Consider the following 13,049-nt stretch of genomic DNA (forward strand, 5'->3'; position numbering starts at 1 on the left):
CAGACTTCCAGGTTCAATCCTTTTGCCTCAACATACAGATTCACTTTTTTGAAAATCCTTTAATTTTCTGGCTAGGAGACCAGGATTTCTATGCTAATTCTTTTTGAAACATATATCATGTAGCATAATCAAAATCATGTGTGCGCACATGTGTGTGTGTGCGTGTGCTGGGGCAGGAGTGATTAAATATAAATCCAGAAATCCTGTCAGATTACATTTTGATGCATGCTTTTTGTATTCTCTCCTCATAACTTTCCTTAAAAGTAAATCATGTCAGAAGGTGGCATTCAAGCTCGTCATCATATTCCTACAAGTACCCAAATAACTTAGATTTCTACAAATATTTTTGAACCTTTTAATATACATTACAAATATTTTAGACCAATCACATTTTGTTGTAACATATTTACAAAACAAAAAATATATTACAATAAATATGATGAAACAGTGAATCTGATCAACAACAAGCTTTGTCACAACCAGTTATTTAAAAGGAATGCAAAAACCTGTTGGTCTGCATTTATTAAGAGTTTTGAGATAAATAGGGGTCTAGAATTATAATGACTCCGGAAAAGAGATGTGGGGGGAAATCCCCAAATTTAAGTTAAGTAAGATTCTTTCTCATTGCTAATTACATAATGTTTAATGATGTTTTAAACTGTGAACATTGATGAATTATCCAAACATGATACAAAGCTAATGTAGTTCTATCATTTCAAAATACGTGACATCCACAGAATATCCTTTTAATTGTTATCATTATATACTGTAGTTCACACAATATCTACAAATGTGAATGAGAAAGAAAAACAGGTCACAGCAACATGTCTCACATTCCAATTTTAAATAAGACAAGCACATACTGGATCAAACATTATTTTATAATACGTTAATAAATAACACCTAGTTTGTTATGGTTACCTTGAACAGTTTATGACTGTATATTTAAAAAGAGAACATTTTCTTCGAGTTTCACATTGTCAGTAAAAGGTAAAATAAATAATGAACTTTAACAAACAAACAAACAAACAAAACAAAAGAGAGAAAGAGATCTATGTAGAACCTAAAGTATTTATGACATGCCGCTTTTCCGGTATAGCTTGCCACAAGAAAGTTAAAACAAAAACAAAAAATGATTGTCTTTTCAAAACAACTTTTAAAAGCTTTTCACAATATTGAGCATGAACCTTTGAAGATTAGCATGAAAATCTTTTTGCCATCTGCTTTGTGCATATATTTAATATATATGTATAATGCACATTGTATATGTGCACACAAAAGAGATCTACTAAAGTCACAGAATAGCAAACTGCTTACCCCTTAAAATGAGAACCAGCCAACACATTGATCTGAATCCAGCCAGTCTGAGATCTGGAAAGCATTCATTCTTGCTTTGCTTTCACAAATGTCCCTGTATGAATGTTGTTCCTGTGGATCCCCAACTACTTTTAAAACAATAAAGCCCACTGTAATAATTCAATGGGTCTAGATTTGCCTTGTGGGGAGGTGGGACCTGGTTTCTCAGAGCAGATACTGACAAGCCATCTGACTGGGTCTGCAGATGAGTGCAGCTCTCTCACTGTGATCGTGCCATTCTCTTAACTCTTATTCAGTGTTGTCTTCTATTCTCTTACCACAACCGCTCACAAACCTAGAGAACACTGAGTCCATACTAGATATTGGTCCTGATAAATTGTGAACAGGCCAAACTATCTTACCACCTGTTTCCAGCTAAGAATGTTTTCTTGGCTAAACAAAAGAAGAGCATTAAGCCTTATGGCAAAATTAGATGTTTCATTTAAACCAGGTTTAGAGTTGTTATAGTAGTAAGACTTTTTATTTAATTAATCACAGTTTTCTAAAGGGAAAGAAGGGTAGCAGCCCACCTTCCTAACCAGGAATAAAGATTTCGACATCTTCAGAGTCCCTATTTTCTTTAGCCAGCATTTTCATTCATTTTTAGCTTATTCAGAAAGTTGGTGGTAATCACTGGACTGTAGTTTAATCACTGGACTATTATCACTCCCCACAATTCAAGTTCCTTTATATTTGTTAGTCCTCTTGACCAAAAGACATTTACAGTATTATGCTAAAGGCCTCAGTACATTTTTACTTAAAAAAAAATACCTGGTGGTTTTGTTCTTGGAGTCTGCATAAAGCCACTCCTCAAATTATATCTTTCCAAGAAAAATCTAGAAACCATTAAACCATCATATAACTCTATTATCATAACTTTTGCTCATTAATCCTATTCTCAGACAATGTGAGGGTGTTATGCCTTCACGGGTGGTGGCCTCTGTTTTCCATTTCGCTAGGTAGAATGCTGAGTAGGCTCCCCAAAGGGCAGGGTGGAATGTGGTGGTTCTGCAAGGTCATCTGACTAGAAGTTCCTCTCATGCTTTGGATCTTTTATGGTGGGAACTTTGAGAAACCAAACATCCACATTCCTTATCAATGAGAAATTAATTCATGAGTAACTTAACGGTTTAGTACTGAAAACATGTTACTGGAGTTTTTGGTTCATCTGCAAAAACCTCAGAATTGTGACGCACACTAAGCATTAGCACAGGTCTGCAGCAGAGATGGAAAAGCTCATAAATTAATATAAGGGCTTTTGGCCTTGGTTTTCAAATTCAGACCAGGCATCATTGAGCTCCATGAAAATCATCTTTGCATATTGTTCATAGGGTTGCCCAGTAGCCTGTAGAGAAAACAAAAACAGACATTAGATACCACAGACCAAAATTTTATTAATATGAAATTTTTCACTGCCAATATATGGGCTCTAAGTAATGGAGATGTTTTCCTATTTGGCCATTTCTCCTTTTCAGCTTAATCTACTATATCTGACCCAAATTACTATAACCTCCCCATAATGCCCTCCCCCTAGAAATGCACAAGGGTAGTAGTAACCCATCAAGAAGCAGACAACAGAGAGCTTATCAGGCAGCACAAGATGTATCTCTGTTCTCCAGAAGTATCTGCCAAATGACAAAGGTTCATGACAGTCCATCTCCATTGACTGTTTTTAACTCCCATTTTCCCATTTCTAAATAGTTCTTTGAGAGTCATAATGGGGCATAGAGTTTGTGGATTTTTCTGGGCTCTTGTTTCTCCTTCTCTTTTGATTCATCGAAATTCAAGCACTACCATTGCTTCTCATTAATTCTTCTTTTCAGACTAGTACAAGAAAATGTGGAGAGATGAAAATCAAATGCATCAAATTCAAGCCTGTGTTCCCAAGTGGCACTTCGATCATAACTTCAGGTCATATGACTGGTATAGTCTATGTGACAGCAAGATGACTCACTTCTTGCTGAATGTTTCTATGTATTATATGATGATTTCATTTGGCCATGAGTTAGTTGAAGTTTCTGACAAGGTAGAGCCCTTAGATGTATATATACTTCAATGAAAACATAAACTGACATAATCAATACAGTGATAATCAAGAGTGGCAAATTTAATTCCATTTTGAATATTTTATTGATTCTCACAAATTTTACCAACTACATTCTGAAGCTTTTTCATTACCATCCTAGCTAACTATACTGTTGTATCTCTAAAGGAAAGGAGTTTTCTTCTGTCCAGCTCTTAGCCTGTCCTTACTATTGTAAGCCAGGACACAATTTACTTTTTCTTTTCTTTTTTTGGAGACAGGGTCTCCCTCTGTTGCCCAGGCTGGAGTACAGTGGATCGAGCTCAGCTCCTTGCAGCCTTGATCACCCAGGCTCAAGTGATCCTCCTGCCTCAGCCTCCCGAGTGGCTAAGACTACAGGCTCATGCCACCACACCAGCTAATTTTTGTATTTTTTTTGTAGGGACAGGGTTTTGTCATGTTGCCCAGGCTGGTCTCAAACTTGAGGGCTCAAGCAATTCGCCTACCCCAGCTCCCCAAAGTGCTGGGATTACAGGCATGAGCCACCATACTCAGACACAATTTACTTCTGAACCCTAAAAATTAATCACTGGGTAAATCTTACTCTCTCTAAATAAGCCCCTGTAATATATAGTTTGATATCTTCTTTCTCATTTCATAAAGTATAACTATTTGTTTAAATATCTGATTTCAGCTCATTGACTTAATTTTATTAAAAATAGGTCAGATCAACCAGCACATTTAAAGTAAAACACATACTCATAAGATAATGAAGCAAGGACCTGACAAGTTACACAACAGGGCAGGTTATACCCACTTTATCTGGGTGCACCACCAGGACAGCCTTCCTGTACACCTTCTTCACCTGCTCTGGTGTTACCAGGTCTGCCATGCCAACTGGTTTCCACTTGGTCTCCCCAGCCCACAGCACGGTATGCATCGTGGAGAGAAGGGCTCTGATATTTCTTTCTTTGCCTTCAATCCATTCCAGAATCTGTAAACACAAAGGGGATTAAGAAATTCAAATGCTTACTTACTAGTTCAGAAGGTTTCCACTAGAACTCTAGAAACCCCTTCTGCTCCAGCAACATCAAAACACTTAGGGCAACCTGTATAATCCAGGCTGTTTCCTCACCTGGAATGCTTCTCCTCCTCAACCTCCTACCTTGTCTCCCTGGTTAACTCTATCATCCTTCAAAAGCCTGCTGAGGAATTTCACACTGTTAGACTTTGCGAGTTTGAATTCCTTTCTCTCCCATCCCCAACCCCGGAGTTATACTCAATATAAACTCCATGAGGGTAGATACTGCACTAAATAAGTAACCCTTAAAAAAGGGCCAAACTTCTCTGGGCTACTCTACCTTAAACATGTTTCTACCATAATATGTACCACACTTTATTGTAATTGTGTGTTTCTCTTTGCCTGCCATTAGGCAGAGCTGTTTGAGGAAAAGTATTATTTCTTATATATCACTGTATCTCAGAACCAAATAATAAACCTGGTGCAGAACAGAGCTGAAAAAGGCTTGTTACATGAATTGACCCATTTAGTCATTTATTTGAACTATGAACATTCACAGTTTGAACAAATGAGGTGATTAAGTCAGAGGGATCATAAAACTGTATCAGCATTGAGTACCTAACAGGAGTTCAGCTAAGTGAGTGTTGCTGGATGAATGGTTTAGTCACATTAATGACAGCTACCCTCCCAAACAATTACATACCCTGTACCAATTAAATAATCAAACATGGCTTAAATGAAATAAACAGCTTTCTTTTATAGGAAACTGTCCAAGTTTGCCTAATGAACAAAGGTTATTGAGATGAAGCACAATGTTTTTGGAAGAAATATTAAGCCTCTGTGACATTGGGTGCAGTGAAAAACATGCAAATGAAAGACCCTACATTGTACTAAAAAATGTATCAAAGAATCTAAGTTATATTAGATGTATATTATATACATCTGCAACAAATCTATCAGGAAATTATACAGAACAGTGGTATATGTTTTCAGAATGTGTTAAGATTGACTTGCCGTTCAAGTACTGGTTTTGCAGATGCTTTAATACAGAGACAGATTACATCCTCCTCTTTCAGTTTGTTGTAGTATCAGCATATTTAGTATTTTGTCACATAGGAACTCAACCTCTCCATCTGTGAAGAGCATTCCAATTCTCTTGATCTTTACAAACTCTTCCAGACCTCATACCACTCATCAACAGAACCACCCTCTGTTTCCCAGCTAATCTGCATCCGCCTGTCCATACAACATCTTCATCTATGAAGTTATGTGGTTTTTTCAGCTGTGAAACAAAGGGGTTAGATTCGCTGATTTGCAAACTTAAAAAAAAAAAATGCTGAAACACACTAAAACAGTATGTTGATTTGAGGAAAAAAGTATGTTGATTTGATTTGAGGAAAAAACCTCAAATCTAATTTTACCTAAACCTCCAGAATCAGAAAGAGAGAAAAGTGGAACTGCTTTGGTTAAAAGTAGAGGGAGACAATGGGGAAGACAGGAGCCACACTTCCCTCAGCCTTTCTGTCCTCTACCTTCCAAAGCTCCAGGTCTAATGTTGCAGGAATTGGTAAGTCTCAGGTACATAAATATTTCTCTATCGGTAGAGAAAAGATCCTGGGGGCTTCAGTCAATCTGGTTTAATAAAAAAGCTCTCAAGGCAGAAAGAGAAAACATAAATAATGCATTCTTCTTACCAGCAAATTCTAATGACTCATCTTTAGAATGTGAATGCCATCTGAATAACAAAATCACCTCTTAGAAAGTGCCACTGCTCATTTGAACAGGCAAACAAAAGAAATCTATATTGCCATATCATGGAATAACATTTATTTTATTAAAGAAAGTAAACAGTGTGTGCAACCTCCTCGAAGCTACTTTGCTATTAAAGGGCACAGCTGTACTCAAATCACAGCTGCAAAGACCAAATGAAATAGAGTGGCCACCAGAAATCTACTATCATGCCTTTTATAGGTGATATGGTCTGAATGTATGTGTCCCCCCCAAAATTCCTATGTTGAAATTCTAACTCCTGAGGTGATGGTATTAGGAGGTTAGGGCTTCCCATTGGGAGGTGATTAGTTCATGAGACAGACTTCTTATAAATGGGATTAGTGCCCTTATGAAAGAGGCCTGAGCAAGACCTCTTTCTTCTGCCTATGAGGACACAGGGAAAAACCACCATCCATGAACCAGGAAGACGGCCCTCACTAGACACCAAAATGGCTGGCACCTTGATCTTGGACTTCCCAGCCTTCCCAGAGGAAAAAAAAAAAAATCCTGTTGTTTATAAGCCACCTAGTTTATGGTATTTTGTTATAGCAGCCTGAATGGACTAAGACAATAGGTTAGTCTCATGCTGATAGCTCCATACACATGACTTTATCACATGACTTTGTCATATAGGATAATCAAGCTGCGTCAGGGGCCTCACTCACCTTTAATTTCTCAGGATCCATTTCCTTAGCCATTTCCTCCTTTCTCATCTCAGCTATTGTCCGAGGCCCCTTTTTGTCTCTGTGAGCATTGAAACCTTGACCAGAGAGTAGGTCTTCAAAATCAGCTGCTTTTTGTTTCCCTTCTGCAATATAATTTTTGAAAATCATTATAGTTTTCATTCTTAAACATAATGCTGTATCATTATCTCACAGCACCTGGAGTCTTCAAGATGTTTTTAATATGCATTCAGTCCCTTAACCCTCATGCTTGCTTACCCTGTGAGTAGGGTAAGAGACTCTTGCATCCATTCTACAGATGATGAAAATGAATCTGTCCAGAATCATATATGTGGCAAGGTTAAAACTGGAGGCTGGATCATGAAGCCAAATCCAATTCCATTTCCACTGTACCTTCTCTTTAGATGAGGATACTCATTATCCCTCCAGATTATAACTAACTCATACCAGTGTTGGCACTGGGATCTGGGTTTTGGTACTTGAAATTCATGCATGCTACCACTTCTCTGCCCATATTCTGTTGATATTTTAGTCAATCACTTTGCTCTTTCTCTCCAAGTCTGGTTGTAGCCTCATAATCTTTCTCAATTTGTTTGGAGAGGCAGCCGAGCATGGTGGCTAGGAACAAAGACTTTGGACCCCAACTCCCTGGGTTTGAATTCCAGCTCTGCCACTTATTAGTGATGTAACCTAGGCAAGTTACTTATTATCTCTATTCCTCAATTTCCTCATCCATAAAATGGGGATGGTGTTAGGAATATTACTCACCTTATGGAGTTGTTTTGAAAATGCATTAGTTAACATTTAAAATGCTTAGAATAGTGCCTGGCTATCTAAATGCTTGCTAAAACAAAATAGAACCAAAACATAACAGTCCATACAGTCAATTCAAATCAACCAAAATCAGCTTTTGAGTTGAAAACCATTTGCTATCTCTATACTGTAAGACATACACATACCTGTACTTGCACACACTGAAATGTAAGTGCTCTGAAACTAGGGATTTTATTTCTTGTTCACTGCTGCATCCTCAATGTTTTCTACACTGAAGATGCTCCATAAGTATTTGCTGATTGAAGTCACTTGCCCCACATCTATCTACTCAAAAATGGAGGGGAATTGGCATGACTCTACGGAATTGTCCAGGAAATATCCCTGCTAGTCAAGAACAAACATGATGTTACATATCCCCAACAACTGAATTCCTAACATGCTGGTGTTGTGAGAAGGACCTGTGTTCTAGCCAGTAGAGTGTAGCAATAAAGGGCAGGGGTTCTGGAGCCAGATTGCCAGGGTTCGAATCCTGGCTCTGTCGCTTATAAGCTGTATAAACTTAGGAAATTACTTCATCGATCTGTGTCATGGGTTCCCCACCTATGATATGTGGTTGATTTTGAAGATTATAAGAAATAATACAGGAGTCCCCCCACTTATTCACAGGGGGTATGTTCCAAGACCCCCAGTGGACACCTAAAGCTGCAGATAGTACCAGACCCTATATATACAGTACTTTTTTTTTTGATCTGATAACCGAGATGGCTACTAAGTAAGTAATGGGTGGGTAGAGAATACAACATAGATGTGCTAGACAGAGGGATGCTTCACATCCTAGGCAGGATGGAGTAAGACGGTGCGAGGTTTCATCACGCTACTCATAATAGTGCACAATTTGAAATGTATGAATTGCTTACTCCTGGAATTTTCCATTTAATATTTTCAGACTGCAGTTGACCTCAGGTAACTGAAACTGCAAAAGATAAAACCACAAATAAAGGGGGATGCCTGTACATGAAAAATGCTTAGGATAGCGCCTGACATACAGTAAGGACTCAATAAATGTTAGCTACAGCTACTAGGAAGAGCAGAAGAATTGCCTTCCCATGTTCCATAGAGAGAAAGGCCTCTTCCCTCACCATGTTCCTATGTACTTCATTGCAGGGTCTGACAAAATCAACTGAAATATAAAATGTACCAAAACAGGCTTTTAATAAACTAAAATCTAACCATCCTTCCTATGCAAAAATATTACTTTTCACTCATTGTCAAGATCCTATCCAGAGTATCCTCCAGCCTCAGGCGTTGGCACATCATAGGTACCCTGCTGATCTCAGGAATCCACCAAACAGAGCATAAGAAAGACCAAGTTTTCCAAGACACATACAGTCCTCCAACTGGGACCAAAAGGTAAATATGACCAATGTGCTTGAAAGATTCCCCAACTTTTTCTTCCACTTCCTCTTCCAAAGGAATAACAGCTTTAAGATGCATCTACCTCTCCACTCATATCCCTTCAACATTCATTTAGTGCCTACTCTATGCCAAGCACTATGTTAGGTGCTAATGATACCATGGTAACTAAGACACAGTCCCTGCCCTCCATCTGGTTCCAGTCTGGAGATAAACAGACAAGTGAGCCCACAGTCACAAAATGGTACAAAAGTTAGGAGCATAGTCAACCCAGGAGGCTCCAGGTACAGCGCTGGGGGTAGGGATCATGTTGTGTCTCTACAACTATAAGATTACCTCAGAAACTACTGAATTGACACTACGCAGAAACTACTGTCACCTTCAGACAGACACATTCAGGCAGTGTGACAACACAGACAGGCTGCCCTATAGCTAGGTCCCATACCATTACCCTTACCCAAATTACTTGATCCTTTCCCACGTTCGTTCTGGCCCCCAGGCATGGCTGAGAAGCTCACGTTGTAGTTGGGTCGGTTCTGGGGAGAGGAGTGGGGCATGCTGGGCTGAGGCTTAGGCTGTGGCTGCTGCCAGTTGTAGGCACCTCCCTGCTGCCACCCGCCACCCATAGGCTGGGGAGATGCCTTCTGTGGCGAGCTGAGAGGCGGGAATCCTCCACCCAATCCAGTTGGTGTGGTGGGTTTGCTGGCAAATGAAGAACTACCTAAAGAAAAAAAGAGATAAAGAAGGTAAAACTATTTTGAGTGGCCTCCAACTCTTGTGTCTTAAGACACTGTTTGCAGTGGCTTTAATAGCCATTCCCTTGACTGACAGCACAAGTAATCTTCCTAATATAGATAAAGCAATTGCAGGCATACATATTATTTCCTTAATCCCCACAATAACATTTTTAGGTATGTTTTAATGGCCTCATTTTTCCTTCAGATGAGCAAACTGCCGGTCAGAGCAGTTAAGTGATTTTTCTCAGAGGCACACAGCAAGTGGCTGAGCCGAGACTTGATTCTGGATCTTTGCCTCCAGGTCAAAAGAGCCCTGGCTCTTCCCACTGTGCCATCCTTCCCCACCCTTCCATCTTCTAAGTAGATTCTGCTTCTTCACTACAATAAAATTTTTAAAAAAACTACCAAATGACAAGAACGGGGAATAAAACAGTAAGTCCACTCATTAAGGTGCTACTTAAACTTCAATTATTAGGATTAATCATTTTTTGTTATAAAGCATGGTTAGTGCCCAAGAATAAATAAAGATGTTTTGAAATTTCACAAGTAGGTTTTAACTTCATACTACTCGCATTTCACTGAAGGAGAGCAAAAACAGTCAACATTCTGATAACTTTAAACAGGACAAAGGATCTTATTCAAGCTTTAAAAATGATGTTATTTTGTGCCAGGAATTTAAGTAGAATCTTGATTCCATAATCTCCAAACTTTTAAGCACTCACTGCATACAAGCTGGGCTATGTCCAAAATATGAAAACCAGCTGTGGCTTGCATTTAAAGAGGTAAAATGAGAAACTGAAATGTGCTGATCTCCAAAGACCCTTTCATGTAATAAGTCTAAAGTAACAATAATAAAATAACTAATATTTATATAGCTCTTTAGCGTTAACAAAATGTGCTTATGTACATTGCTGCTCAGATCTACGCAACACTCTTAGGAGGTAAGTAGTATCACTGGCTCCACTTTGAAGATAAGGAAATTAAGGCTCAGAGAGGTTTCCTGATATGCTTATGATCACACAGCTAATTAATGGAGCTGGGATTAGACTATGTGCATCCTATCTCCAAATGTCATGTTCGTTTACTGCACTCAGTAATCCTTAATTCTTCTCCTAATTGCTAAGCCTTTCACTATAACTCATCCCTTACTATCTCTTCTTTCTATAGATACTTTCCCTATTCTGATTCTGGGGCTCCACTTTCCTTCCCTGCTGGAAATGCATCATGATCACTGGACTTACCATCAATCTGAGTTTGCATGTCAGCTCTATCATTCATTCTTGCATTCGTTCTTCATTCATTCATATATATATATACACTAATTAGTGTATATATACTATTTGATGAGCATTACCAAGTGTCATGTACTATGCTGGGCACTAAGAATATAGCTGAAAACAGGATATAGAGAATCTTTGCTCTTCTAAAGCTGGGTAAAAAAACTCACTCCTTTGAGCCTGAGTTTATTCATCTGTTTAATCAAAACTATGTCTATATCACAGGTATACTGTAAAGACACAACAACTATATGAAAGTATTTCACAATTAAGCAAACAAAGAGATGTTATATATTATAAAATAATGTAAGCTCATATGCTAATAAGCACATGCCTGGTACATCTTCAGGGCTCAATAAACACTTGGTGATAGGAAAATGTAATGACAGGGCTTGTCTTCAAGCTTGGCATTGCCCCACTCATTCCATAAATAGCAGCATGAATTCCTTCTTCCTATGTCCCAGAGCCCTCCTGCCAATAGCACAGGAACATACACCTAAGACTTGGTATTCATTCTATACTGGGGTTTCATTTTATATTTAAGGAAGCTTACTCTGTTCTGAACATATGTGTTTTTTTATTTTAAAATTTGGTAAATATGGAAAAGCCTAAAGAACTAAGAAAAACTTGCCATATGCCGACCACACTGTCAGTTATTCATTGATTTAGGAAACACTATTGAGCATCCTCTAGATGCCAGGCTGCAGATACAGTGGTGAAAAAGCAGATGCTGACCCCGCACTCATGGGGCTCATCAACATTGCAGGACTCTCTGATGTCTACCCTTCTAGAATATTTTCTCCCCATGCTCAGCAAGTCTAACTGTTAATGCTATTGAAGCAGAGAACTGACAGAAATACAAAGTGGTAGCTAAATCCAGAGACCACTGCAATCCTCATTAAAAGCAAAGCAGTAGTTCTCAACCTTGATTGTGCATTAGAATTACCTGGGGAGCTTTTTAAAAAATGCTCCATCTTGTGTAGCCCCTACAGTAGTGGATATTTTACATTTGATTAAAGTTTCTTCCTCCCACTGCAGTGCAAGTTTCAAAGAACAGGAATGTCATCTGCTTTGATTCTTTATTACATCCTGAATGCCTACCACATAGTAAGTACTCAAAAATACCTGTGAAATGAGGGAATTAATGCTCAAGGGTAGAAAACCATTGACTGGATGAACTGAACTGATACCCCTTCCCACACTCAGCTACATCAACCTCTAAACCTTTTACGAGTGCAAGCTCCAGAGCTAGACTTCTTGGTGTTGAAAGCTTGTGATTTGTGCATGTTACTTAACCTGTTTTGTCCCCGTTTCCTCATCTGTAAAACGAGGATTGTAACAGTCACTACTTCAAAAGATTATGAGGAAGATTAAATGAAATGATATATGTAAAGCACTTCAAAGTAGTGTCTGGCACATAGTAAGGCCCCAATAACTATTAATTGTTATTTTTATTGTTTTCATTATTTGACTTTATATATTTGTTAATTTATTATTTGATTCCCGTTCTATAATGTAAGTTTTATTAAGGCAGGAGTTTTGTTTTGTTTGGTTATCTTTTTTACTAAAACAGTACTAGCACCTAGAAGGCACTTTCATAAATATTTGTTGGATGAATAAATGCATTAAAAATAAATAATAAATGAGATTTTATTGAAGTAAAATTTCATCTGATATAATATTACTTTAAAATTTGAAATTTTCAGTAAGATACAAAGAAAGGTGGAGAAGAAAATGACTGCATAAAATAATTTTGAGAGTTCTTAAAAGGGAAAAACATCTAAATAGTACAGAATGGAAGATAAAGAGGCTGACACAAGTTACAGACAACAATGGTAGCCAGGCTCACATTCCCTCCATCTGGCTCTAAATGCCTCAGGAGGGCTTTCTGAGATCACAGACTATCAATATGGCCAAGATAAACCTTTGTGTCAGGGCTACCCCACCCTTATTTAACAAATCTGCACTGCCCTAGAGGAGGAAGGAAAAAGGAGG

At 38.3% G+C, this 13,049-nt stretch overlaps 1 protein-coding gene across 9 annotated transcripts in view; it reads right to left on the reverse strand.

Moving 5' to 3' along the window:
• Positions 1–343: 343 nt before the first annotated feature.
• Positions 344–13,049, reverse strand: part of DNAJC6 (DnaJ heat shock protein family (Hsp40) member C6) — a 166,359-nt gene continuing 153,653 nt past the window's right edge. For all 9 annotated transcript variants that reach the window (XM_063654574.1, XM_063654581.1, XM_063654583.1 and 6 more), the window contains 4 exons: positions 9,498–9,761; positions 6,836–6,978; positions 4,197–4,373; positions 344–2,701 (listed from right to left, as the gene is read on the reverse strand). In XM_063654574.1, coding sequence (XP_063510644.1) covers positions 2,600–2,701; positions 4,197–4,373; positions 6,836–6,978; positions 9,498–9,761 — 686 coding nt within the window. In that variant the 3' untranslated portion in view covers positions 344–2,599. The remainder of the gene's footprint in view (positions 2,702–4,196; positions 4,374–6,835; positions 6,979–9,497; positions 9,762–13,049) is intronic.

The sequence above is a fragment of the Pongo pygmaeus genome, chromosome 1, assembly GCF_028885625.2.
Source record: "Pongo pygmaeus isolate AG05252 chromosome 1, NHGRI_mPonPyg2-v2.0_pri, whole genome shotgun sequence".
NCBI lineage: Eukaryota > Metazoa > Chordata > Mammalia > Primates > Hominidae > Pongo > Pongo pygmaeus.